Genomic DNA, 25,025 nt, shown 5'->3' with positions numbered 1-25,025 from the left:
AAATAAAATAGAATAAAATATAATAAAAGATTTAATAAATATAAAGTTTTTTTTATTTATATGTGAAATTTATTATCACTATTATTGTTGTTTTAAATCTGAAACTTGTTGTCTTAAATTTTTAATTTCGTCTATTAATAAAGCTATTGATTGATTAAATTGATTTGAAACATTTAAGGTGATACGTTTTTCAACATCATCAAACGATTTTGAAAATTGGTCCACTGGATCTGATTTTTTTCTTTCATTTTCTATACCTTGTAAAGACATTGCCATCTCATCGGGGAAATAAGATATATAACTACGGTTGGTAATACCTTCAGCAACACTATATTCCATTTCACTTAGTTGGTTTAATTGGTTGTTTGTAATACGTTCCTTAAGATAAGCGAAAAAGTATAAATAATGCCATTTATTGTGATCATCTTCTATATGCTTGCTAAAATCGATTGACTTCTTTTGGAAATACTCTCTTTCAATAGAACAAATAAAGCAAACATTGTTTTTATATTCTTCTGTTTCGGCTCTTTGATCACGCAATTGACCAAATGTATCGACAATAATACCTAGAATTACATTTAAAAGAATTAATGTTACAATTACGTAAAATACAATGTTGTAAACGGTCCAGCCTATAACTCTAGCAGATTGGGCATTTGTAGAGAATAAAGTATCGCCATTGGATTGTGACATATCAGATGGGGAATATGTACCAGTTGGACCCGATTCGGAACCAATTGAAGTAGAGGCGTCGTCTTTGGTTGGTGGAATATATGGTGGATCGAATTTTAAAAATTGAATTAATTGACCACTGGATGGTACACCATAGTAAAGATTACTGATGAAACATTGTAATAATGTATCACAAATGAATACTTCTTTGTCGGTATCTGATACTCCAATTCTATATTTATCTTGGAAATAAACAAATGAAAAAATTGATAATAAATATGTGGCCTGTAAAATAAATATACCCATTACAATTAACGACTTTTTGTTTAATGTAATTGCTTTAATAACCAACGACAAGGCTTTTGTATTTAAACTGAATTGGAAGATATGGAAAGCGAAAAAGTATGGACTAATTACCAAACCAAATATTGAACAAATTACTGATAAAATATTATAAAGTGATTTTAAATCTACCAGTATAAATTTAATATTTAATAGTATAAATTTATATTTAAAAATTTGTCTTAGCGATTCCTAAATTATGAAAAAAAAAAAAAAAAATTAGTATATAAAAATTATGTGTATTATTAATAAATAATATTTACCATTCTTTTATCATTTGTAAAAAACATATAATTTTTTTGATGACCATGATATTTTAGATAACTAACCCAATTTTGATATAAGAGCACAGGCCCTTTTCTTAAAAAGAAACCAATACAAGATAATATACAAAATATAGTTTGTAAAACTGCTATTGGTAAAAATGCAGAAAACCATTCGGTAGTACCAAATTCATCCTTGAAATCGTTTAATCTTGTATTTCCTTTTGAAAATATAATTAATAATAAATTTATTACCAAAGCCAAAAAGAATGATAAAAATTTAAATTTATCACTATGAGATACCAATAAATATGACCTAAAAAGAAAAAAAAAGTTAATAAATAAATTTCTTTTATATTTTCTTTTATATTTATAAATATTATTATTTTTTACATACAAAGAATTTGATTTTAATTTATGAATATGTTCCAATTCAATTAGTTTATATTCGGACCAATCAATGAATGCATCTAATTTCTCGGTTGCTTTATTCCAACTAATTTTATTATTAATGAAATGCTCTTCCAAGTTTTCTTGTAATAAATTTTCATCAGATTTGATTTTTGATTGTTCTTTATCTTCTAAAATTAATCTTCTTGAATAATTTGGAATTGGGAAATAAATACGCTCTAACTTGTCTTTATAAAATAATTCTACTCTACCAATTCTAGATTTGCAATGTTCACCACATTTTAATAAACATTCTACCAATTTACGATTTTGGGATTTGTCATTATCTGCTAAAATTTTAATTAATCTAAAAGACATTGAAGCCAATTTAATTGATTTCTCATTAATTTCATTATTTGAACGTTGTGAAATTAATTTAGTATTAAACTCGATAACGCTATAATCCAATTCTGGAATTAATTTACTGATAACTCTTGGATCCTCTTTGTCAATGACATGTAATAAGAAATCGACCACTTCAATCTTGAGATCTAGATATTTGGACTCTTTCAATTCTTTGGTTGGATCAGTTCCTTTCCTTAAGATGTTGCATACGGCTTTACATACTTGAACGTTGGTGACTGCAATTTGGTTCTCTGGAGTATTTTTAACAATTTCTTTCATACATGAGAAAAATCTTAAACCCAATTCAATAGATTCTTTATCAATTGATACAATTGTTTCAAGGATTTTTAAAAATTGGCATAACTCTTTCAAGATATCATATGATTTATAATTGTCTGGTTGAGAACGAATGTTCTTTTTGAAAATATTTGATGAACCACCTTGGCATAACAATTGTAAAACTCTAAAGATATTTGATAGTAATTGGAACTCTGTGGCATATGGGTTTGATTCTACTAAAACATTATGGTTCTTGATATTATTGTTAATACCAACTGAACGGTTCTTTGTTGAGGATGAAATAGCGCCACTAATATTAGCACCACCAAATTTATTTGTTTCGAAACGATGAATATTTCTCTTGGTATCTTTTAAGTTAATTTTAGCACGCTCTACCATATTGAAAATATCTCTAAAGAATTGAATATCTGGTGATGATGAGAAATGACTTTGAATATCGTCTTTGACCTTATAGTTTGGTGTTGGATTATCGGTGGAGACACTATCATCCAACAAAGCTAATAACAATGCCAATGCTTCAAATGAAATTTCTGTATTATTTGATGATAAAAGACCAATGACTGCTGGATGACAATAAAGATCTGCCATAATATTTTGAATAATTCTCTTTCTTTCTTTGTTGATAAACAATAGAGATAGTAAAATTCTTATACAATTTAATTTCATTTTATCATTATCGTACAATGAATTTCTTAATTGGAAAACTAGAATCTCTAAATAATTAATAGATTTATCATTGAATGAAGCTTGCTGGAGTTGGTGGGGTTGTTGTATTTGGTGGTTAATCGATTGTTGGTTGTTAATATTAATTTGTTGTTGTAATTGCTGTTGCTGTTGTTGTTGAATTAAAAATTGTTGGTTTATAGATTGTTGATTATTAATATTAATTTGTTGCTGCTGTTGTTGGAAATTTAACTTCATAGTAAAGAAATTCTTTTTAGTTGTACCTGAACCGTTATTGGCACCTCCTAAACTATTACCAAAGCTATTGTCACGACTACTGCTAGCAATATTTGAATTATTCATTTGATTTTGGTTTATAAAATCGAAATTAAGAGAATTGTTACGTGATTTCTTATTGTATTTGATAGAGTTGATAGAATGACTAAATGATTGATTTTGTTGCTCCTGTTGGTGTTGGTGTTCTTGTTGCAAAAGTTTTTCGACTAAATGTGGGGTAAATGGAATCGATTGGTTAATCATTTGAGCAATTTCTGTATATCCTCTTATCTTTGATAACTTGACAAAATTATTCTCTTGATAGTGTTGGCTGTTGTTATTTGATAAAAATTTATAACTAGATTTCATAATTGGCGAAGATGATGGCGAAGTGGATGATGAAGAGTCAATGGTTTCGGATCTAACTCTGTTAGCTGGACCGTTCCATTTTAGATTGGTGCTTCCTTCTAAATTTTTAATAACTTTTTCACAACCATCAATAACTTCGGTGATTGATAAAATTGAAACATTTGGCGAGGTTACAGGTGATAATGCCGAACGATCCATGGCCTTCAAACATTTGGTTAAATTTGAAAAAATTGAAATTTTCTCTTCAATTTCTAAATCTTGAATTATTGGATGTAAACCACCAATACTTATAGAATCATCATTATTTTGATTTAATGATAAATTAGCAGCAGATTGGTATCTTGAGGTAGCTTGTGATGTAAATGGTATGGCTATTGATGGATCTACACAATATAGCTTCATAAGTGTGGCCATCAATCTACCGCTGTACTGTAGATGAGTTTGGGTTGCTTTGTCGAAATAGAAACACTGTGAATAGAAACGTTCTAAAATTGATAGCATTGGCAATATAATGTTTCTAGACATTTGAATAAAATAAACTAGACCTAAATGATTCTTAATATATGAAATGTACAACTGGTTTAATTGATTGGTAAACTGATCAATTAGACTCCATAAATCTTGATTTAGTTGTAATGCCAATAAATCCCCTTTGAGTGTATCTGAATTAAAGAAAACTTCATGAAGGAATGATAAATAAGCAGACTTGAATCTAAATAATAGATTATTTTCTAAATATTCATTTGTACTTTCGTGGACCATCATTGAACTATTTTCTCTGCCATTACCATCGGATCTAACCACCAATACATCAAAACATTCTGACATTGTGAGGAACTCTCTGCAAATTACTTCAGTGGGTGTATTTTTACCATGTGAACAAGATTTTAATAATAAAATTAATTCCAAGTTGATGACAAATTCTTTGGGTAAAGTTTCTACAGATGAATTTAAAATTTGAGCTTTTGCTTCGGATCTAATTAATTTTGGTTGGTTAGATTGTTGGTTGGACTGTTGGTTGGACTGTTGGTTAGACTGTTGGTTAGACTGTTGGTTAGACTGTTGGTTAGATTGTTGGTTGGACTGTTGGTTGGACTGTTGGTTAGACTGTTGGTTAGACTGTTGGCTAGACTGTTGGTTAGACTGTTGGTTGGACTGTTGGTTGGACTGTTGGTTAGACTGTTGGTTATTATTGCTTTTTGTAGTTTGGTTTGTTGAATTGGCTCCATCTAAATATTCCAATAAGGTTTTATTTAAAAGTTCTTTTAGAGCTAAATGTAACTTGTATTGATTGCTCGAATTGACATTGTAATACTTTGTTAAAAGCTTTGAATCTTTCATTACATCTTTGACAATATTGATTGGAATTAAAAGCTTTGAAATCTTTAAATGGTTCTCTTTGAATAAATTGGTGATAACAATTTGATTTTCAATTACACTATTATCATTACCTGGTAAAATCAATATTGATAACAATCTAAGGAATAATGGATCTAACTGCTCTATTGACAAATTGATGATAAAATTGACAAGAATCTTTAAGTATGGAGAGCTACCAAATTGAACACATAATTCTAAATTGTTTTTAAATATTTCGATTAATGTTTCGACTGTACCAAAAACATTTCCGTATCTAATCAAATGACCAATTAAAAATTCTATTTCTGTAAATAATACTTTTTGATTTTCACTGTTATCTCTGCAAAACAATTTTAAAACTTCATAACAACTTTTAAAAATTTTTGAAACAAAAATTGATTGTAAAGAATTTAAATTATTTGAATTATTACTCTTTGCATTATTATTATTTAATAATAATATATAATTAATTTGGTTATTATTATTATTATTGTTATTACTATTATTGTTATTGTTATTATTGGTATCGTCGTCTGTTGTTGTTGTGGTAGTTGTTGTACTAGTTGGTATATTAGTTAAAGTTTGATTCAATGGGTTATTATTATTTGTAGTAGAAGTAGATATTGTTGATGTCTTTTGCTCAGATACTAAATCATCCAATGAACAACCAATTTTTAAAACTGAAGTAATTGTTTTATGAGTATTTAAATTTTTTAATAATTTTTGATTTTTTAATACCCTTGAAGGGTCATTATTATCGGAACATAGATTGATGAAATAAGATAATGATTTTAAACAGTCTTTGGTTTTTATGTCATCCAATAATGGAACAAAACAAGTTTCTGTTAACTTTTTCAAACTCTGAAGTGATTCTTCATAATCAACAGTTAAATCATCTGATAAAATAAAAATCTTTTGGATTGGACCCCATAACATCGAGTAAATAGATCGGTATTTATAAATTCTATTTAATAAATTTAAAGATAAGCTTGAGAGATGATTATTTTCGTGTTTTAAAAGCTTCAATAGGTCATTACACAATTTGAGATCTTGATGAGCATCACGTTGATAGTTGTTCTTTAACTTTTCTGTTAATAAATCTTTAACTAAGTCTGGTTGATCGATTTTTTTTTTCATATTTGAAAAATCGAAAAGGAATACATCCATAATATTCTTTTTTTGAAGACTTAACATTAAATGGAGAATATTTAGAATTTCAATCTTTATATTTACAAAAATAATTGAGTCATCTTCTAACATTCTTGATCCACCCATAGTTCTACCCAAATCGATTTCTTTATAATTTGATTGGCTTGGTTCATGTTCGAAATTTAGAATATAAATTAATCTTTTTAATAATAATTTCTCTTTATTTTTAAAAAACCCAAATTTGAAAGCATATCCAACAGCAATTAAAATCTATAATATAAATTATAATTTAAATTTAAATTAGTATAAATATTTTTAATCATTATGGATTTTGTTATAAAATAATAACAATTAAAAACTAAAGAAAAATGCTGGAAATATAAAATAAAATAAATCTTACTTTATGGAAAAATGATAATTGTGGTCTATATGAAGTTGGGAAAGTATTATTAATGTTTGAAAAATATTCAGATTTTGATAATAAATTAATTAATAATTGGGTGGTTGTCGATGGCTCTTTAATATCTTGAGGTATTTCATTTGAAAAAGTGCTAAAGATTTCATCCTCTCTAAAAATTGACAATGAGTTTGTAGTTTGAATATTATTACTTGAATGAGTTTGCAATAATAAATTTGAACCTTGTGAATTATTTGTACCATTATTATTTGTATTAGTATTATTATTTGTATTATTACTTTGTTGATTAATATTTGTTTGTGATGTTATTAAAGAATTTAAAGCAGTTGATTGATTTAAATTTTGATTATTGTTATTATTGTTGTTATTAGTTGCAACGGTAGATTGTTGCAATAGATTACCACCATTATTATTATTATTATTATTATTATTAACGTTATTATTAGTGCCAATATTAAAACTTGTTGGAGTATTGTTGTAACTTGGTGTTATATTTGGCATAAAACTTTGAGAAACTGTACCACCTGGATTATTGTTTAAAATTATATTATTAAAATTTTGTTGTTGTTGTTGTTGCTGTTGTTGATATAATTGTAAATAATGAGAAATTCTTTCTTTTTGGAATATTGTTGGGTGCCAAATATAATTAATTTGTGGTACATAGATTTGAGGGTGGCAATCCATATATACATGAATTAAAATATTGATATAACAACCTCTTAAACTATATGGCAATGACTCTTCTTTCAATGCTATTAAGCACTCTTTGTGTGAAGTTCTTTGACCTACTAATCTGATACCATTGTAATTTCTACCTTTTGAAACATTTGCATATAATGATAAAGTTTGTTCAAAAAATCTATGGGTCTTTTCATCTACTGACAAAGCAAACGAAGAAATATCGGTCCATTTACCATTAGCTTTTTCTATCTCTAAATTGGCACCAACCACTCTAGTATTAAAGAGGAGTGAAGAATTTTTTTCTAATAAAATATCACAGAGATATTGCTGGTTCTTTACTATAGGTTTTCCAAAGCATGTACATATTTCACTTAATAGCTCCATATACTTTGGCTCTTTCTTTACCTTGATGACTTCTATAAACTCCAATACCTTATTCTCTGTTAAAGCCTCCAATAAAATATTATTATTTTTATATACTTCGTAAAGAATAGCGCCAAAATGCAAAGGTATGGTCTTTTCACGTATTGAAGGTGGAGAAATTTGGTCCAAATAGCCATTGATTATAATACTATTCTTGACATTTGATTTTGCCATTTGTTTTAATAAACGATAAACAAAGAGTATCGATGCGGCATCCCATGGTTCAAATAGACGTTTTAAATATTCTAAAATGACCAAAAAATGTGATGGATGTGATAGTAACTTTTGATGAGTCTTTATTGGAGTACCCTCCCTATCCAATGGATCCTCAATCTCTGACTGTGTACAAAACTTTATAAATTCAACAATTATAACTTTAATTTCTTGAATTGTAATCTTTTTTTGAATAATTGGTAAACCTGTTGCAGTCGATATTAGCTGTGGCATATTTGTATTCATTACCATGGACCCACCATTAGGATTTGGATTTGAAAAAGCACTTGTTGATGATAAATTTAAAAGTGCACCTGTTGAACTAGTTGATGAATTTAATGAGTTTGATGAATTTGTGTTTATTAAATAATTTTGAATCTTGAAAATTCTACTCTGTACGAAATTATAATCATCTAATTGTGATTTAGGTATCTGCTTAATTTGAAAATCATCATTTTTATAATATTTTTTACTTCCTACCAACTATTAAAAAATTTTAAATATTAATATATAAATAAATATTATTTTTTTTATAATATTTTTATAATTAATAATTACCTCTCCATTGTGATGAAAAGTTTCATCTGAAATAAAATGTAAAAATAGTTTGCTTTGTGATTGAATTCTAACAAAAGAACCAAATAAAATATCATCGTTTGTAGTTGAAGATTTATCTCTGGGAATAAAACAAAAAGTTGAATTTGGTGAATATTTTTGATCCTCGGGCACAACTATTAATGGTGATTCTTTATGATCCTCAATAACCTCTGATAATGATAAATATTTTCTAGTACCAACTAACCTAATCCAAAAATTTTGATTAAAATGTACTTCGTTTGATGTTAAATATTGTTGTTGTTGTTGCTGTAATATTTGCTGTTGCTTTTCTTTTTCCTTATCTTTTTGCTTATCTCTGTCTTTATCTTTATCCTTTTGTTTATCTTGTTTATCTTTACTGGTTTGATTTCTTATTATTGGTGAATTTAAATTTAAGTTTTCAAATTCGAGTTCGAACAATGAGTTTATAGAGGATGGGGTTTTTGTGTTGTAAGAGAATGTTGTATTATCGTTATTGCTGACCTTGACAAAGCCACCCTCTCTGTGGAATAAACGAAATGGCACATTTTGCTTTAAAGTGTTCAAACCAGATTTACCTTCTACATCAGATATCGACATTTTCCAATAAGTACCAGTCTCTGATAACCCAATATCCACACCCTGGCCATTTGAAGATGAATTTGTTTCCTTTAAAAATAAACCAGTTTTTTCATGTCTTAATAATACTAAATCGTCACTGTATACCTTTGAACCATCGAGATTTTGAAACCTTGGTGTAATTTTAAAATAACATTTTTGATCACCATCTTGACGAAAACCTACAATTTGAGTCGATTGGGATTTCTTTTCACCTTTTGCAAATAAAAATTGATTGGTTGATGGTTGATGTAATTGAATTATTTGGCCATAAACTAAATCACGACCTTCTAATTGAATCAACGTTGATTCATTATTTACATCTTCTAAATCTTGATACTCTTCTAATTGCTTTAATTCTAAATCGGATATCTCTGTATTATTATTATTATCTTTATCCTGTTTATCCTGTTTATCTTGCTTAAATATATTATTATCTTTTAAATCGTTATTGGATTGTTGCTGTTGCTGTTGTTGCTGTAATTTCTTTTTGGCTTTCTTTTTTAAAGCTTTTCTTGCTGTATATTGTGTGAAAGGATAAATTTTGAAAACACAGTCTTTGGATTTATTTGAACTTAATATTGCATTGTCGTGCTCTTTGCAAAAATACCCATCTTCTTCTTCTTGCTCTGAAAAAAATGTTACCAAATCACCAGTTTTTAAATTTATTTTACTTTCTTCCATTAATTATTATTATATTATTATTATTATTAATTATTAATGTATATATATATGTTGTTATATTTACTATTATTAATTATAATAATAATTAACTTTAAATATTTTTTACTATTACAATTTTATTTATTACAAAAATAAAAAAAATATAAATCTTTTAAAATAAATAAATATGAAACAATTATGTAAAAAATAAATGTTTTAAACAAATAAAATAAAATAATAAAATTTTATTCTATGTGGCTTGATATGTTGTAATTAAAAAAATTAAAAAAATAAAAAAAAAATAAAACTGTGTGAAATCAAACTTTTTTTTTTATTTTTATTTTTATTTATAATAAAATAATTTAATTTTTTTATTTTTTTTTAAGATTTATTAAAAAAAAAAAAAAAAAATAGATTTGGGTATTATAAACTATTTTTATTTCTTTTATTTATGTGTGTATGTAAAAAATATAATTATCATAAAAAATTGGAAAAAAATAGAAAAAAAAATAAAAAAAAAGAAAAAAAAAAAAAAAAAAATTTTTTTAAAATTTAAAAATAATTTTTTATGATAATTTTTTTTAATTTTTTATAAGTTTAACTCCTTACCATCCCATTATTGTTGATATTGAGTCTTATCAAAAATTTGTGAATGTCAAAAAAAAAAATTAAATTATTTTAAAAAAAATTTACTGGTTTTCTCACCGTTAGCGGATTGGGCTAAAGCGAGAACAACATAATACCCTTTCGAGATATTATTGAAATTCAATTATAATTATTGCTATAAATAAAATAATTAATTAATTAATTATATATTTAGAAAAAACATAAAAGAGGAAATTTGAATTTTATAATAAAAAATAAATAAAAAATAGGGGTTCGAAAAAAAACATTTGTTTTTTTTATTATAATAATTATTTTTTGTAATCTATTAATAGTATACATAAATTGTAAATTTAAAGATTGATATTATTATAATAATTGTTTTTTTTAATTTTTTTAATATAGTAATTTGTTTATTTTTTTTTTTACTTTTTTAAGCTATTATTATTATTATTAATCTCTATTATTTGTATATTTCTTTTTATTTAAATCAAATGGAATATATTTATATTTAATCATATGCTTAATTTGTTTTTTCATTGTAACGGTAAAGATAATAATGAAGTAAATTAAAAGAATTGGCCAAAATACTGGTAAATCTAAAAATGGAATAAATGTGCAAAAAAGTGCAATTGATAAAGCTCTGATAATTGAATGCCTACAATAAAGAAATACTGTTAGTATAATTTAAATATTATTTGAATTATATTTATTATAGTTATTATTATTATAATTATAATTATTATTATTATTATTATTATTATTATTATTATTATTATTATATGTTGATAATAAACTTACCAAAAATGGAATTCTGGTAATCTTCTAATGAATGGTTTTGCTTCGTCATCGTTTCTTGATAAAGTAGTTGGTAATGATGCACCTGTATCATCTTCGAGTTCTGGGTCCCATTTTGGGGATAAAAATGCAATTAATTTAGTCAATAAAAATATACCAAGTGCGTATGTAATAACATACCATCCACCTTGTGATAAATAAACTCTAATAATATATAAAAAGAATAAAACTGTTTATAGTTAATAAATTATTTTCAAATTTTCGTATTATTATTATTATTGTTTTTATTTTTATAATAATTGTTTTTATTTGTTTTTATTTTATTGTTCTTATTATTATAATTATGATATTTTACATCCAGCGAATGCCCATCTTTGTGGAATATGTGAAATAGTTCTTTCGATAAGATTTTGATATTTTCTACCAACTAAAGTAGAAAATGATACAAAATTATGTGGAGCTGGTAATCCTTCGTCAATTGTGGTTGGGGCCATTATATATTAAATAAATATATTAATTAATATATTTTAAAAATAAATAAAATAAAAAAATTTAAAAATTTAAAAAAAAAAAAAAAAATTTAAAAAAAAAATTTAAAAAAAAAAAAAAAAATTTAAAAAAAAAAAGAAAAATTTTTTATTTTTTTAAAAATATAAGTATTAATAATTTTTTATTTTCAATAACATTCATAAAATGCATACTTAAGAAATATTAAAAAAAATAAAAATTATATTTATGATTTTAGTAAGTTTTGTTACCATTATAAATGGTATTTAGCATTGAAAAGAAGTACAATTTCTATCATCCATTGAAAGGTTGGTCTCATAGTTTCAAAGTCTTGGTTACTCCTGTTTTCAACTCCAAAAAGAGCCAATGTCCACCCCTCTATATCAATAAAAAAAATCAATATATATATCGAAAAAAAGAAATTTAAATAATAACACTAATTAGCTGGCTATGTGTATTCATATCCATCTATATTACATATGCTTGAGGAAGGCGAAGACAGGGGAAACTCTAGTGAGCTTGTCGCAATGGACCAAACTCGCCTCACTAGAATATGCAAGAACGATCCAATCAAACTACAACAGCTTCCTAAAAGTAGACGAGCGTGAGACCAAACCCTAACCCCAATTCGTTCGCATGACCCCAAAAAAAAAAAAAAAAAAAATCTTTATGGAGATCTTATACTTTTGGTGCAAAAAAGAATCGCCTAGACATGGGATCGAACCATGGACCTAGCGGTTAACAGCCGCTCGCTCTGCCTACTGAGCCATCCAGGCATTTTTGAGTTTGTGTTAAATAACAACCCTATTGGGGGTGAAAAAAAGGGATGTAAAAATAATTTGAATTGACCGAGTCGAATAGTAATACTTTTTATCACTAATTTGTGATAAAATAATTATAAAATAAAAAATTTTCAAAAAATTGATTTTTTCTATTTTTTTTTTTTTTTTTTTTTGGATCAAAAAAAATAAAAGTCGATTAACCTTTGCTCCATTCGAATGGGTAATATAAAATTTCGTGGTTAATGATTAATACAAAAAATTGGTTTTGAACATATATTACATAGCAATAAATAAAATTCTTTTTAAACTTTGCTCTATTCGATAATGAATTTACTATTAATTAGAACTCCTAATTTATATGTTCAAGCCTTATCAGGTACTTATACTACTATTACAAATCATTTTGCCTATATCAGTTTTATTAAAAAAAATAATAATTTTTAATTAAAGAAACTAATACAGCATAAATTTTTTTTTTTTCTTTTTTTTTTTTGGATTTAATTTTATAATTATATTATTAAAGTTATATTAATAGTTTTAAATTCAATATTAATTGTTTTGGGAAAATAATCTTTATTATTGATGTTCCTGCTAGTAAATAAAATGATTTAGAAAGTGCTAGATTTAATACTCATATCTTTACTGTCATTAGTTCAATTATAGTCTTGGTTACAATTTTAAAAATTAATTAAAGAAAAAAAATTAAAATAAATTGTATATATTTTACTGGCATTATCAAAAAAAAAATTAAAAAATATTATAAGGGATCTTCCTTGGATTAAAAAAAAAAAAAATCTTATTTTTTTTTTAAATTTTTTTTTAAATTTTTTTTTAATTTTTCTCAAAATTTTTTTTTTTTTTTTTCAAAACTAAAATTATAATGGAAAATCAACAAAATGGAAATTTAACTAATCCTCACATCTTTGAGGTGATGGGAACAGTCGCAAATAACCCACATTCTACTACTACCAATGTAACAGATGCCCCTAAAGAATGGTACTTGACACTTTTTCAAAATGAATCATCTGTTGCATTCCAAAATAGAACAAACAGAGATGTAGATATTATTATTTTTGGAGGAACAAAAAAATTTAATATTGCAGAGGGTGAAGTAGTACCACCCCATTATAAAATGGAATTTAGCATTGAATCACATAGTAATAAAGAAATTATTCCTCTCTCAGATGAAGGTGAAATATTTGTAACATATAAAGTTGGTGAGATGATTCAATTTGTTATCAGAAGACCTTTAAAATGTGGTAACTCCTTCAATGTTTTAGATCGTCACTTAGATATTATCGAAGAACCTCTTAATAGAGAAGAGTTTGAAAACGAGTTTCTTTTGAACTATCCAAATTATACAAACGTTCCAGCTAGTGAAACAAATTTTTAAAAAAAATAAATAAATTTACCTCTTATATAATTATTTTTATATATGTATATGTATATGTATATGTATATTTATTTATTTTTAGCATGACATTGTTTTTTTTTTGTAAATAAAATAAAGCTTTTATAAAAAATAAGTTTATTTTATTTTCTTATGTTTTTTAAAAGAGTTGTTTTAGATGAAAATTTTTTATAAAACCAAGTCATTTTAAAGAAGTTTTTTGGTCCAAATACCTAGCTTTAAAATATTAATATTGTTAACAATTATATTAAAATAAATACATAAAATCTTTATTAAAATAGTTTAAAATACACTTTGAGGTCCAAACATCCTAACATCCTTGAATTGAAGCAACTGCTACAAGTTTTTGGCAACCATTTCCTTTTGTACTGGTTCCTGATGTTACTAAAACACTTTTATCTTCTAAGAACCTCTAAGCTACATTGTATATTCCACCGAAGGTACTTTAAGCAAGAAGGAAAAATGCAGATTCACTAATATCGATTTTATTTGGCCTACATGTTGGCCACCTATCAACTACTGTAGTTACAACCCAAAAAAATCTTTGTATCTCGTTTATTTAGGGGTAAAATAAAAAACAAAACTTAATTTAAATCTTTTTTTCTAAAAATTAAAACTATTGTGTAATATTATCAAACCATTATAAAATCAATTTTCTTTTTTTAGAATAAATTTTTTATAACATTAAAGAAGGAAGAATCAAGAAATATGATAAAATTCATTCAATAGGTAATAATTCCATTTAAATATTCATAAGGAAAGGTCTTTACTTTTATCACTGTTTCATGCTTCTCTGGGCTTTTTAGATTAACTTTGTTTATTTAAAGGTGAAAATCCTCTTTTTTCTTTCTTGGTGCTCATTTAATTGATAGTAATTGGTTATAGTAATCTTAAATTCAACAATCGAAATTTTCAAAAATATTAAAAGCTCACAAATTTATATTTTATTATGGTAAATATGCATATTTCAATTAATAACCCAAAATCAAGGGGTTAAAATATAATGTTTAATAACAAATTCTCAAAACTTAACCCCAATAAATTTAAAAAATAAAACTGTTTTTTTTTTCAAAAAAATACAAATTTATTTTTATTTCTCTAATTTAACACTATAAATAAAATCTCTTTAAATCTTTGTGTAAAAAAAAAAAAAATTGGTGTTAATAAAAAAAAGAATAATAATTATTAAAAATAATTTTTTTAATATTAAATAGCTTCATCAAATAATTTTCATAAATGGTTTTTTTTTTCTTTTTTTATTAAATAAAAGTTAAAAATCAAATATAAAATGGCTTTAGTAAGTGGATTATGTAGTATATTTGAAAGAGATGTTGTACGTATTTAATTTATAGTTAAATAAAATTTATTTTAATTAAAATAATATCTATCCTGATTATAATATTTTTAGGAAATCATGTTACAAATATATGACAGAGATGGAAACAAAAGTTAAACTGGTGCTGAAATTTCACTGGTTTTTATGTTTTATATTCATTAAGTCTCTGTATATCTTCTTTAGTTAGACAGTCATGCTTTAGTTGTTTTTTGTATTAATTGCTAACCACGAATTTTTGGCTTACCCCTTCAATAAGAATGGTGCAAAGGTTAACACGACTTTTAATAATTTATTTTTAGAAAATATAATTTTGATTATTTAATTTTAGTTATTTAATTTTTGTTGAATAATTTTTGTTATTTAATTTTTATTTGTAATTCATCAATAAAGTTCTGTAGTTTTCCAGGTGTATTGGTATTTTCACTAAATAAATCTAAATTCCACCTTGTGTACTTTTTTTTTAAATATTATCTAAGCCTGGATGGCTCAGTAGGCAGAGCGAGCGGCTGTTAACCGCTAGGTCCATGGTTCGATCCCATGTCTAGGCGATTCTTTTTTGCAACAAAATTTTTAGATCTCCTTAAAGATTTTTTTTGGGTCATGCGAACCAAGCATGGGGATAATTAGACTTTACGGATTAGCACTTGTGTCCAGTTGTTTCCATAAGCTGACGGAAAAGAACCCACCAAATCTTTTCTTTATCTAAAACCATTCAACGATACCATTGTTGGTTGGCCAGAAAAATGTCTGATATTAATCAAATAGTTGATCAAATTTTAGTTGGTAAACCTATTTTATAAATTAATTTGTGTCAGTAATGTTGATTTTTTCCTTTTATTTTTAAAGATTTTGTTAGTTTATCTTAATTTACTTACTTACTTGCATCTTATATTGTTTACATTAAAATATAATTATTGCATTTGTGTGGTGCAAAAAAAAATAAATATAATAAAAATTTTTTTTTTTTATAATATTAAAAAAAAAATCAAAAAAATATAAATAAATTGAAATTATTATTTTTATAAAATATAAAAAACATAAATGAATTGAAGTTATTATTAAAATATAAAAACTAATGAATTGAAATTATTATTATTAAAATATTTAAAATTTTTAAATGAATTGAAATTATTATTTTTATAAAATAAAAAAATTATAAATGAATTGAAGTTATTATTATTAAAATAAAAAATATAAATGAATTGAAATTATATTATAATTATTTTTTATATAGATAAAATAATTTACATTTCTCTTTTAGAAATTACTTTTTTTGAAAATGGATAATTTATTAAATTAATTCAAATAATATTTTTTAAAATAGGCGTTTTGGGAAGTTGATGGTTTCTGGTAATTTGTAAATAGTGGATATAATTTATATGATAGATTGATAATGGCTTGTATTTAGTTGTTTATCGACTTTTAGGTTGTTGTTATAATTTGATTGGATCGTTCTTGCATATTCCATTGAGGCAAGATTGATCCATTTGTGTTGGATGTCATAATAAATTAATGGTTTAGATATTGCATTTTGGTCAATAATTTGGCGTATGCCCAAACCCAGACTTGGTTGAAGATAATTAAAATCATGTTTCTTTAAGTCTGTGTTCCATCAAAATCGAGATCTCTGTAACACCAACTGATGGTTCTTCTTGAGGTGTAACAGTTACCACATTTACTTTTTTTTTTTTTAAAAGTGAAGATAATTAAAAGCAAATGCTTTAAATTAATCAGTAAAATACCACATTTACATTACAGAAGGTGTATTTTGTAGTCGTATTCGCTGCCACCGTAGAATTTATCGAATTAAGTTTTTTTTAAAAAAAAACTCCGGAAAGATGGAATATCATTAAAACCTCCCCATTCGGGAATCGAACCCGAGGTACCAGTGTGAAAGACTAGAGTGTTACCGACTACACCAATGAGGATATTGGATGAATATTTTAAAAACTTGTGAGATTGGGAATTTTATAAAAACTGGAAAAATTATTAACCCAAATCCTTTTGGTCAACCTCACCATTCAAAGAAGAAAGTAATTAAGCATAGGATAATTATTTATATAAAAAATAAAAACATATATTAACTAAAATTTAGAAAATAAAAAATAATTTATATATAAAATTTGTGTTTACCTTCCTATCAAATCGAAGAGATAAGCCAAAAATCCGTAGCTGGCGATTAAAAAAAAGAACCTAATAAAAGAAATTTATTAATATATACTATTAATTTAAAATCCTACTTTATATTTATTCTGCAAATGGAAAATTTTATTTGAACAACATTAATTAAATTCTTTGTTTATTCAAATTGAATTCAAAAATTTGTGATTATAGAATAAAACAAAAAAATTATTTAAAACAACAATACATTAGAAAGATTGATTAAATGACCAAACTCAAACATTCACTGTACTCAACTACCTAAATCTAGAAATAACTACTTTAGAATAAAAACCTGTAAACGGTCAGATATTCATATTAAATAAAAACTATAATGAGTGTTAAAAAATTTTCGTTTATCTCAAAATAATTATTTTTTTATTTCAGCAACCACTAATACCTTTATCCATCGAGAAGATAACAAATGATTATTTCCTACAAACAATTAAAGAATACTATACCACTATCAATAATTCTTTTTAATTTCTTTTATTTTATTCTTTTTTTTTTTAATTAATGAATTGCTTTATATTTTTATTTAGAAAAAAAATTTCTTGTGTTTATGTGATTTGATTATTATTATCACATGTTCTTTCATATTTACAAATGATTTGCACTATACATAATGGGTATCTTTGTGAAGTTTTATTACTTTACCATTTAAATTAAATAAATAAAAAAATAAAAAAAAAAAAATGAAAAAATTTTAATTTAAAATAAAAAAAAAAAAAATATTAAATTTTATTTTACGGTGTAGGTTATACTTTTAGACTTTAATGACGTTTTGTTTATTTTGATGGTGATATATGTAATAATGTTCTGAACCAAAAAATATTTCAAAAAAATTCAAAAAAAAAAATTTTAATTTTGCTAATCTTTTAATTTTTTTTTTTTTTGAATTTTTTTATTTTAATTTATAAAAAAATTATTATAATAATAATAATTAAAAAAAAAAAAAAAGTAATCATTATAATTTTTTTTTTTTTTCATTATACAACAACTATTGTTATTATTTTTCGATAATTAGTTTCACACACAAAAATCTTTTTTTTTTTTTTTTTTTTTTTTTTTTAAATTTTTATTTAAATTTTATACCAATTCCCACACCCACACACAATTAAAATATTTATACAAATAATAATTTAAATTTTATATATAAATAAAATATAGTAACTAAATAATAAAAATATGTTTAAAAAATTAGATAAGTTTAAAGAAAAAATTAGCTCTGGTGTTTCCAATGTCACCGGATCAAAAGATAAAGAAGAAATTACCTATGTAATTCAGCCAGCTGATTGTGCACAATTAGTAGGTGGATTTGGAATTGGTTTGGGGTTAAATAATGAAAATCAATTATCACAACCATCACCAATTAAAGAATGTAAACAACTAGTATCAATCCCATCAACATTTAAATTAGATATTGCCAATGTTTCACTTGGTAATGAACATTCATTTTATCAAACTAGTAAGTTTATCATCATTGAATAATTTATATATCCATTTAATAGCAATAGTATATATTTATTAATATTTATAATTATAGAGGATGGTAAATTTTTTTATGCAGGATCCAATAAAGAAGGTCAATTTGGTACTATCAGTGCAATTCATGTTGATTCATTAACACAATATAATAATTCACAAATTAAATTTAAAAAGATTATTTGTGGACAATATCACACTGCATTTATTAGTGATAAAGGTCAAATCTATACAGCTGGAAAATCTGATCTTTTAGGTATTCGTTCAGATGAATCTAAAAAAACACCAACTCTCATTCCAGCATTAGCAGATCAAAAAATTGAACTTTATGCAACTGGTCCAAGACATTCATTTGTAGTTACTAAAGAAGGTCATTTATATGGTTGGGGTAAAAGTGACAATTTAGGTGTTGGTAGCTTTGTTAAAGTTAAGAGAGTTACAACAATTACACATGAACCTACTATTGTCGATACCTGTGCTGCATTTTTATCATTCAAAATTGTACAAATTGCAATTGGTGATGATCATACATTAGCTCTTTGTAGTAAGTACATAAATAAAAGTATTATAAATAATCATAAATCATAGTAACCAATTATAAATTAATTTTATTTAGATAATGGAGATGTTTATGCATGGGGTAGAGGCGAAGAATTCCAATTAGGTAATAAAACAAAAGAAACAAGAGCATCACCAATTTTAGTAGAATCATTAAGATCATTAAATATTATAAGTATTCAATGTGGATCATTTAATTGTTCTGCATTAACAGATAAGAAAGAATGTTATATTTGGGGTCAATATGGCGAAGATTTAATTGCTACACCACAACCTCTTTGTCCAGGTGGATCAAGTCACCCATTTAAAGTTCAAGAAATCTCACAAAATGGTTTTTATAATATTTTCACAACCCTAGATAGTGATATCTATACATTTGGTATCGATTATAAAATGTTTAATAAATCTGCTTGGTTACCACTTTTACTTAAAATTGATGACCCACTTTTATTAAATAAAAGAATTACTCAAGTATCAGCCTCAGCTGCAGGTTATTACGGTAATTATATTTTATTATTATAAATTAAAATATTTATATACTAATACACTATTAATATTATTATTATTATTACTATAGTTATTATTTATGATGGATCAACTACATTATATGCTGAAATTGACTATTCAAAGAAAGGTATGAAACCAACTAAAACTTTATCACCATTACCACAATCACAATATGCCAAAGATAAAGAAGCTTTATTTGGTAAACCATCATCTTCATCATCATCATCATCAACCAACACAACAAGATCCAGTGGTGCTAGTCGTCCAAAGCGTGACGATGATGATAGTGTTTTATAATAAATATTATTACAATGAAATAAAATAAAATCAAAAACTTAAAAAAAAAATAAAAATAAAACAATATTTAATTTTAAATAATTATATTTATATTTATATATTTATACATTATTTTTTATTTTTAAAATTTAAATAAATAATATTTAAAATTAATTAGTTATATATGTGTGTTTCTTTAATTGGAGTAATAGTTAATTTTTGAATAAGATGATGGAGTTGGTTCGTGGGAAGTATCTAAATAATTTGGATAAACTTTTTTGTAAATTTCGATAAGTGCTACAATGGAGAAATAGAAACCAATTATACCAGAGAAAACAATGATAACTGGGGTTGGGACTTGACGAAGAACCATACCAGTGATAATAGATGCAATGGAAAGGGCAAAAGTAATACGACCAATGAACCAATGAAGAATATCTGGGAAAATTGGGGTCTTTTCTCTTGTTGGTTTCCAAAGGAAATGTGAAAGTACACCAAAAAGAATTGAAACAACTACTAAACAAAGAGTGATAATACCAAAAATACTGTGTGTGGTTGAGAAATCGAAGCCACCAACCATTTTAAGTGCCATGCCAAAACCAATTATTGCACAAATTGAAGCAAGACCATTGCAGACGTAATGAATTGGCCACCACCACATGAATACCTTTAAGAAACGTGCTGAAAAAATACTGAATGGCATTAAAAGACCAAAAGCAACACACATGAAACTTGCATGCCAGTCAACGTAATCGATGCCCTCTGATGCAACGATTTGGCCCTTTGAAAGATCGACTGTAACTCTACCTGAATTGCCAACACCATGATCACCAAAACCATTGCTTTCACCATGAGCCCAAATAAAATCGGTTGGTCCATCATAAAGAATACGATCACCACCTTTATCACCAGTTGATAATTTCTTTGAGAAAATCATAATTGAATAGCCGCTGGTTTGGTATGCGCTGTAAGAGATAATATCGTTTGTGAAACCTGCATCTGTATCGTTCATTGGTGTTCCATCAGGATTAACACAATCCCAAACTACACCATTACCATTACTATCGAAGGTTGCAATATTGTAATCGGCATTCTCCATTGCACCATCGCTAGAACAGCCTTTGCAATGCCATCCTAATGCGACCCATGCATTTTTATTTACTGAAACTTGGAATGTAATTGTGTCATTATTAAATATAACCCATTGCAAATTGTATCCTGAAGCTTCATTTAAAACAACACTATTTAATTGACCTATTAAAAATAAAATAATTATTAATACTTTTTTTTAAAAAAATAAAAAAAAACCTGGGTGGGGTGTGCATATTTAAATAGTTACCATTTGAAAAATTAATCAATAAAAATAGTGATATAAATATTTTAAATAACATTATAGATAATTATATATATTATTAGTTAATGATAACTAAAAGTTGTAAAAAAATTTTTTTTTTTTTTTTTTTCTATCAAATTCTTGTTTTAAAATGACCAGAAACAAAAAAAACAGTTTTTTTTAAAAAATAAAAAAAATATAAAATTAAAATTTAAAAAAAAAAAAAGTTATGTAAATTTTGGTTTTGAAATAATTAGTAATATTTATATTTTAAACAGAAAACAAAAAAATAAAATAAAAATAATTGAATATTTATTTATTGATTAATATTGATAATAAAAAAAAATAAAAAACCTTATCTATAAATCTATAAAAAAAAAAATATTTAAAAAAAAAAAAAAAAATTGAGAAATTATTTTTTTTTTTTTACACGTGTAAAAAAAATCTAAAGAAAAATCTAATTCCAAACATTCCATGGTAATCTTTTGTATTGTATAAAAAATAAAAATAGAACTGCGTTTTTTTTTTTCGAAAAGTTTAAAGAAAAATGATATTTTTATTTTAATACTGTATTTAAGTGATATCATAAAAAGATTTTAATTATTTTGTGCTGGGCATTGAATTTCTATTTTATTGGTTTCGAATGACCATTTTATAACATCTTTGTGATTCCAAAAATTATAAAGAATGGTACCCAAAATAAAAATGAAGAGTTTTAATATAAATTATATGAAAAAAAAAAAAAAAAAAAAAAATACGAAAATTGTGATTGGTTCGGAAAAAAAAAAAAAAAAAAAAAAGAAAAAAAGAAAAGAAAAAAGAAAAATTTTAATGAAAAAAAAGAAAATATAAATTTTATTTAAAACAAAAAAAAAAAGGAAACTAATAATTAATTATTGGTTAAATTATGTCATATAATAATTTTAAAAATTTTTTTTAAAAATTATTATGGAGGTGATTTAATTTGTGTTCTGATTTTGTTGTTGGTTTGAATTTGTATTTTGAGTTTTTTCAATTGCTATAATAATTGATGTTACAGTCATTTGTTGATTGTTAGACTCAAGGAAAGCTTTTGATACATCATTACTGCCATTTGGGAAATTATGAGTGTCAATTAAGAAATTAAATTTAAATGAAGAATTCTGGCCAAAAGTTGTTACATTTTGTCTCTTTAAAAGTTCTTCAGAGAAGGTTTGTTGGGTTGGAGTGAGTGAGAGACTCAATGTACAATTATTTACATAACGTGGTGAATGTGCTGTTGATGAAGGATTTGATTGGGATTTATTAATTAAAGTTCCATCTTCGCTTTGACCATTATTTTTATTATTGCTATTATCATTATTGCTCTTATCTGTATCCATATTGTTATTACTATTACTATTACCAATTTCAAACAAGTCAAAATCATCATCTTCTTGTGATAATTGTTTATAATGTGAAATTACGTGGTGTCTAGATTTGTCGATATTTGCTTTTTCAAGTAAATCAAGAGCTGAATCTTTTTCGAACGAAATTGAGGCAACACTGTTTTGTGGTAATGTAGCCCAATTTCTAATGAGAGATCTATCTAAGAGTGTTCTTGGTTGATCTGGAACTACGTGTGAATTGATGTGGGATGGTGATACTGAAATTGACTCAGTGACAAATTCATCTTCGTCAACTCTATCTCTACCCAAAGTGTTACGTTGATTATGGTTATTATTGAAATAAAATGCTGGTGGTTGGTTTTGGAATTTCATTTGGTTTGGTTGTTGGTTTGGTTGGAATGGTTGGAATTTCATTTGATTAAAGTTATTTGGTACATTGTGATAAATAATTGGATTTACATTGTTGTTATTGATATTGTTTGTATTAACGGCATTATTGTTATTATTATTATTAGATCCATATAAAAAGTTTGGATTGTTTTGGAGGATAAAGGATCCAAATAAGAAAAGGAATAAAATAATACCAAAGTTCTTGCTAAAGTTTTGGGTGGTTGGTGAGCCAATGGAAACATAGTCGAAAATACTTGTGGCAGATTTTTGTTTGTCTTGAAGTTTAAAGGTATCCAATTCCTCTTTTAATCTTGTATTCTCTTGTCTTAGTTTGATATTCTCTTCTTTATATTGATCTCTTTCTTTTTCAATTTCTGAAATTTTACCTTCTAATTCATCAACATGAGTTGCTTTTCTTTCTCTTGATCTTCTGGCACTTTCTCTATTTTTAATTTTTCTATAAAAAAAAAAAAAAAAATAGATTAATCTTTTGAACAAAATAAATAAAAAAAATAAATAATAATATTTACCTATATTGATAATTTAAAACTGTTTGAGTTTTTTTATCGCTAACATTTGAAAAGAAATTATTTTTATAAGCTTGGAATTCTTCAGAAGTAATTTCGAGTAAATCGTCACCCAAGTCAACACCAACAAAAACATTTGGTTCAAATTTCTTTTTCTTTTTTGGTCTATCACTTTCTTCTTTTTCTCTTTCTCTTTCTCTTTCTCTTTCTTTTTCCTTTTCTCTTTCTTTCTCCTTTTCTTTATCTTTTTTAGATGATTTATCTTTATCTTTTTTAGATGGTTTAGCAGTGGCAGTAGGAGTAGTACTTGGAACAACTGAAAGTGGTGATTGTGGCGATGTTGGTTGTTGGAAAAGGTCATAGTTTGTGGATGGTGAAGAGTTTGATGTTGTTGGGGATGATGGGGTACCATATGAAAAAGTTTCTGGTGATGAGTTATCTGATGAGGTTGGGGCACACAAGTTATTGTTCATAACTGGTGTGTTACCAATATTATTGGAAACAGTAAAATTGTTTTCATTATAAGGGTAGGGTGAAGTTTGTGGTACCAATAAGCTAATATTTGAACTATTGGTATTTGAAGTTGGTACTTGAATGTGATTTAACATATTTTGTTGTTCTATAAAAATTTGTTGGTGAATTTCTTGAATTTGTGAATAATAGTGATGATTATTATTATTATTACCATTGTTACTATTACCATTAGTATTGTTATTACTATTGTCATTAATATTATTACTATTTGTTGATGTAATAGTATTAATATTATTAAGTAAATCATTATTCATATTATTAACTTGGTAAAGTGGTGTGATGTTATTAAATTGATTAATATTTATATCAATAACATTATTATTATTTGTAGTTGTTGGTGGTAATAAGCCTTGTAGTGACTCTGATAATGGGATTGAGTAATCAATTGTTGTAATTGGTTGGTGTTGATTTTGTTGGTATTGTTGTGCAAAAATATCATTACAATAATTATTGTTATTTTGTTGTGGGTGTTGTTGTTGTTGTTGTTGTTGGTTATTATCATAAAGATCAACAATATATGAATTTAATCCACTATTAAAAATAGAGTCTTCATTATTAAAATCACCCATTTTTAATTATTAGTTTTTAGTTTTTTTTTTTTTTACGCAAAAAAAACTAATGTGGTTTATTTTTTTTTTTAAAAAATAAAAAAAATTTATTTATTATTATAT

General features: G+C 25.1%; 7 protein-coding genes across 7 annotated transcripts; 3 read left to right on the top strand and 4 right to left on the bottom strand.

Moving 5' to 3' along the window:
• Positions 1-33: 33 nt before the first annotated feature.
• Positions 34-9,801, bottom strand: DICPUDRAFT_45096 (uncharacterized protein; the record flags this gene model as incomplete). The annotated part of the gene is made up of 6 exons (XM_003283786.1): positions 34-1,206; positions 1,278-1,593; positions 1,675-3,446; positions 3,540-6,458; positions 6,589-8,406; positions 8,482-9,801. The coding sequence occupies 6 exons, from the start codon at positions 9,799-9,801 to the stop codon at positions 82-84; spliced, it is 9,270 nt and encodes a 3,089-aa protein (XP_003283834.1). The 3' UTR covers positions 34-81.
• Positions 9,802-10,836: 1,035 nt separating this feature from the next.
• DICPUDRAFT_26615 (uncharacterized protein) lies at positions 10,837-11,675 on the bottom strand (the record flags this gene model as incomplete). Its single annotated transcript, XM_003283785.1, has 3 exons — positions 10,837-11,041; positions 11,185-11,410; positions 11,537-11,675. 3 exons carry the CDS (start codon positions 11,673-11,675, stop codon positions 10,837-10,839), a joined length of 570 nt encoding a protein of 189 aa, XP_003283833.1.
• A 272-nt stretch (positions 11,676-11,947) lies between these two features.
• DICPUDRAFT_147586 (uncharacterized protein) lies at positions 11,948-12,115 on the top strand (the record flags this gene model as incomplete). Its single annotated transcript, XM_003283818.1, has 1 exon — positions 11,948-12,115. One exon carries the CDS (start codon positions 11,948-11,950, stop codon positions 12,113-12,115), a length of 168 nt encoding a protein of 55 aa, XP_003283866.1.
• A 1,235-nt stretch (positions 12,116-13,350) lies between these two features.
• Positions 13,351-13,863, top strand: DICPUDRAFT_74835 (uncharacterized protein; the record flags this gene model as incomplete). The annotated part of the gene is made up of 1 exon (XM_003283817.1): positions 13,351-13,863. One exon carries the CDS (start codon positions 13,351-13,353, stop codon positions 13,861-13,863), a length of 513 nt encoding a protein of 170 aa, XP_003283865.1.
• A 4,702-nt stretch (positions 13,864-18,565) lies between these two features.
• On the top strand, positions 18,566-20,224 carry DICPUDRAFT_147582 (uncharacterized protein; the record flags this gene model as incomplete). The annotated part of the gene is made up of 4 exons (XM_003283816.1): positions 18,566-18,845; positions 18,924-19,406; positions 19,479-19,919; positions 19,998-20,224. The coding sequence occupies 4 exons, from the start codon at positions 18,566-18,568 to the stop codon at positions 20,222-20,224; spliced, it is 1,431 nt and encodes a 476-aa protein (XP_003283864.1).
• A 175-nt stretch (positions 20,225-20,399) lies between these two features.
• On the bottom strand, positions 20,400-22,012 carry DICPUDRAFT_147581 (uncharacterized protein; the record flags this gene model as incomplete). The annotated part of the gene is made up of 2 exons (XM_003283784.1): positions 20,400-21,457; positions 22,006-22,012. 2 exons carry the CDS (start codon positions 22,010-22,012, stop codon positions 20,400-20,402), a joined length of 1,065 nt encoding a protein of 354 aa, XP_003283832.1.
• A 350-nt stretch (positions 22,013-22,362) lies between these two features.
• bzpC (uncharacterized protein) lies at positions 22,363-25,025 on the bottom strand. The gene is made up of 2 exons (XM_003283783.1): positions 23,824-25,025; positions 22,363-23,750 (listed from the first exon to the last, which is right to left on the bottom strand). Exons 1-2 carry the CDS (start codon positions 24,921-24,923, stop codon positions 22,496-22,498), a joined length of 2,355 nt encoding a protein of 784 aa, XP_003283831.1. The 5' UTR covers positions 24,924-25,025; the 3' UTR covers positions 22,363-22,495.

Source organism: Dictyostelium purpureum, assembly GCF_000190715.1.
Source record: "Dictyostelium purpureum unplaced genomic scaffold DICPUscaffold_14, whole genome shotgun sequence".
Taxonomy (NCBI): domain Eukaryota; phylum Evosea; class Eumycetozoa; order Dictyosteliales; family Dictyosteliaceae; genus Dictyostelium; species Dictyostelium purpureum.
The sequence above is the reverse complement of the archived record's forward strand: the minus strand, read 5'-3'. Positions and strand labels throughout refer to the sequence as shown.

What these genes read in the sequence shown, in the direction of transcription:
- bzpC (XM_003283783.1), bottom strand. Translation starts at nt 24,923, where the DNA reads ATGGGTGATTTTAATAATGAAGACTCTATTTTTAATAGTGGATTAAAT. An exon ending in GTTTTAAATTATCAATATAG is followed by an intron (nt 23,751 to 23,823) that starts GTAAATATTATT and finishes TTTTTTTTATAG; the next exon opens with AAAAATTAAAAATAGAGAAA.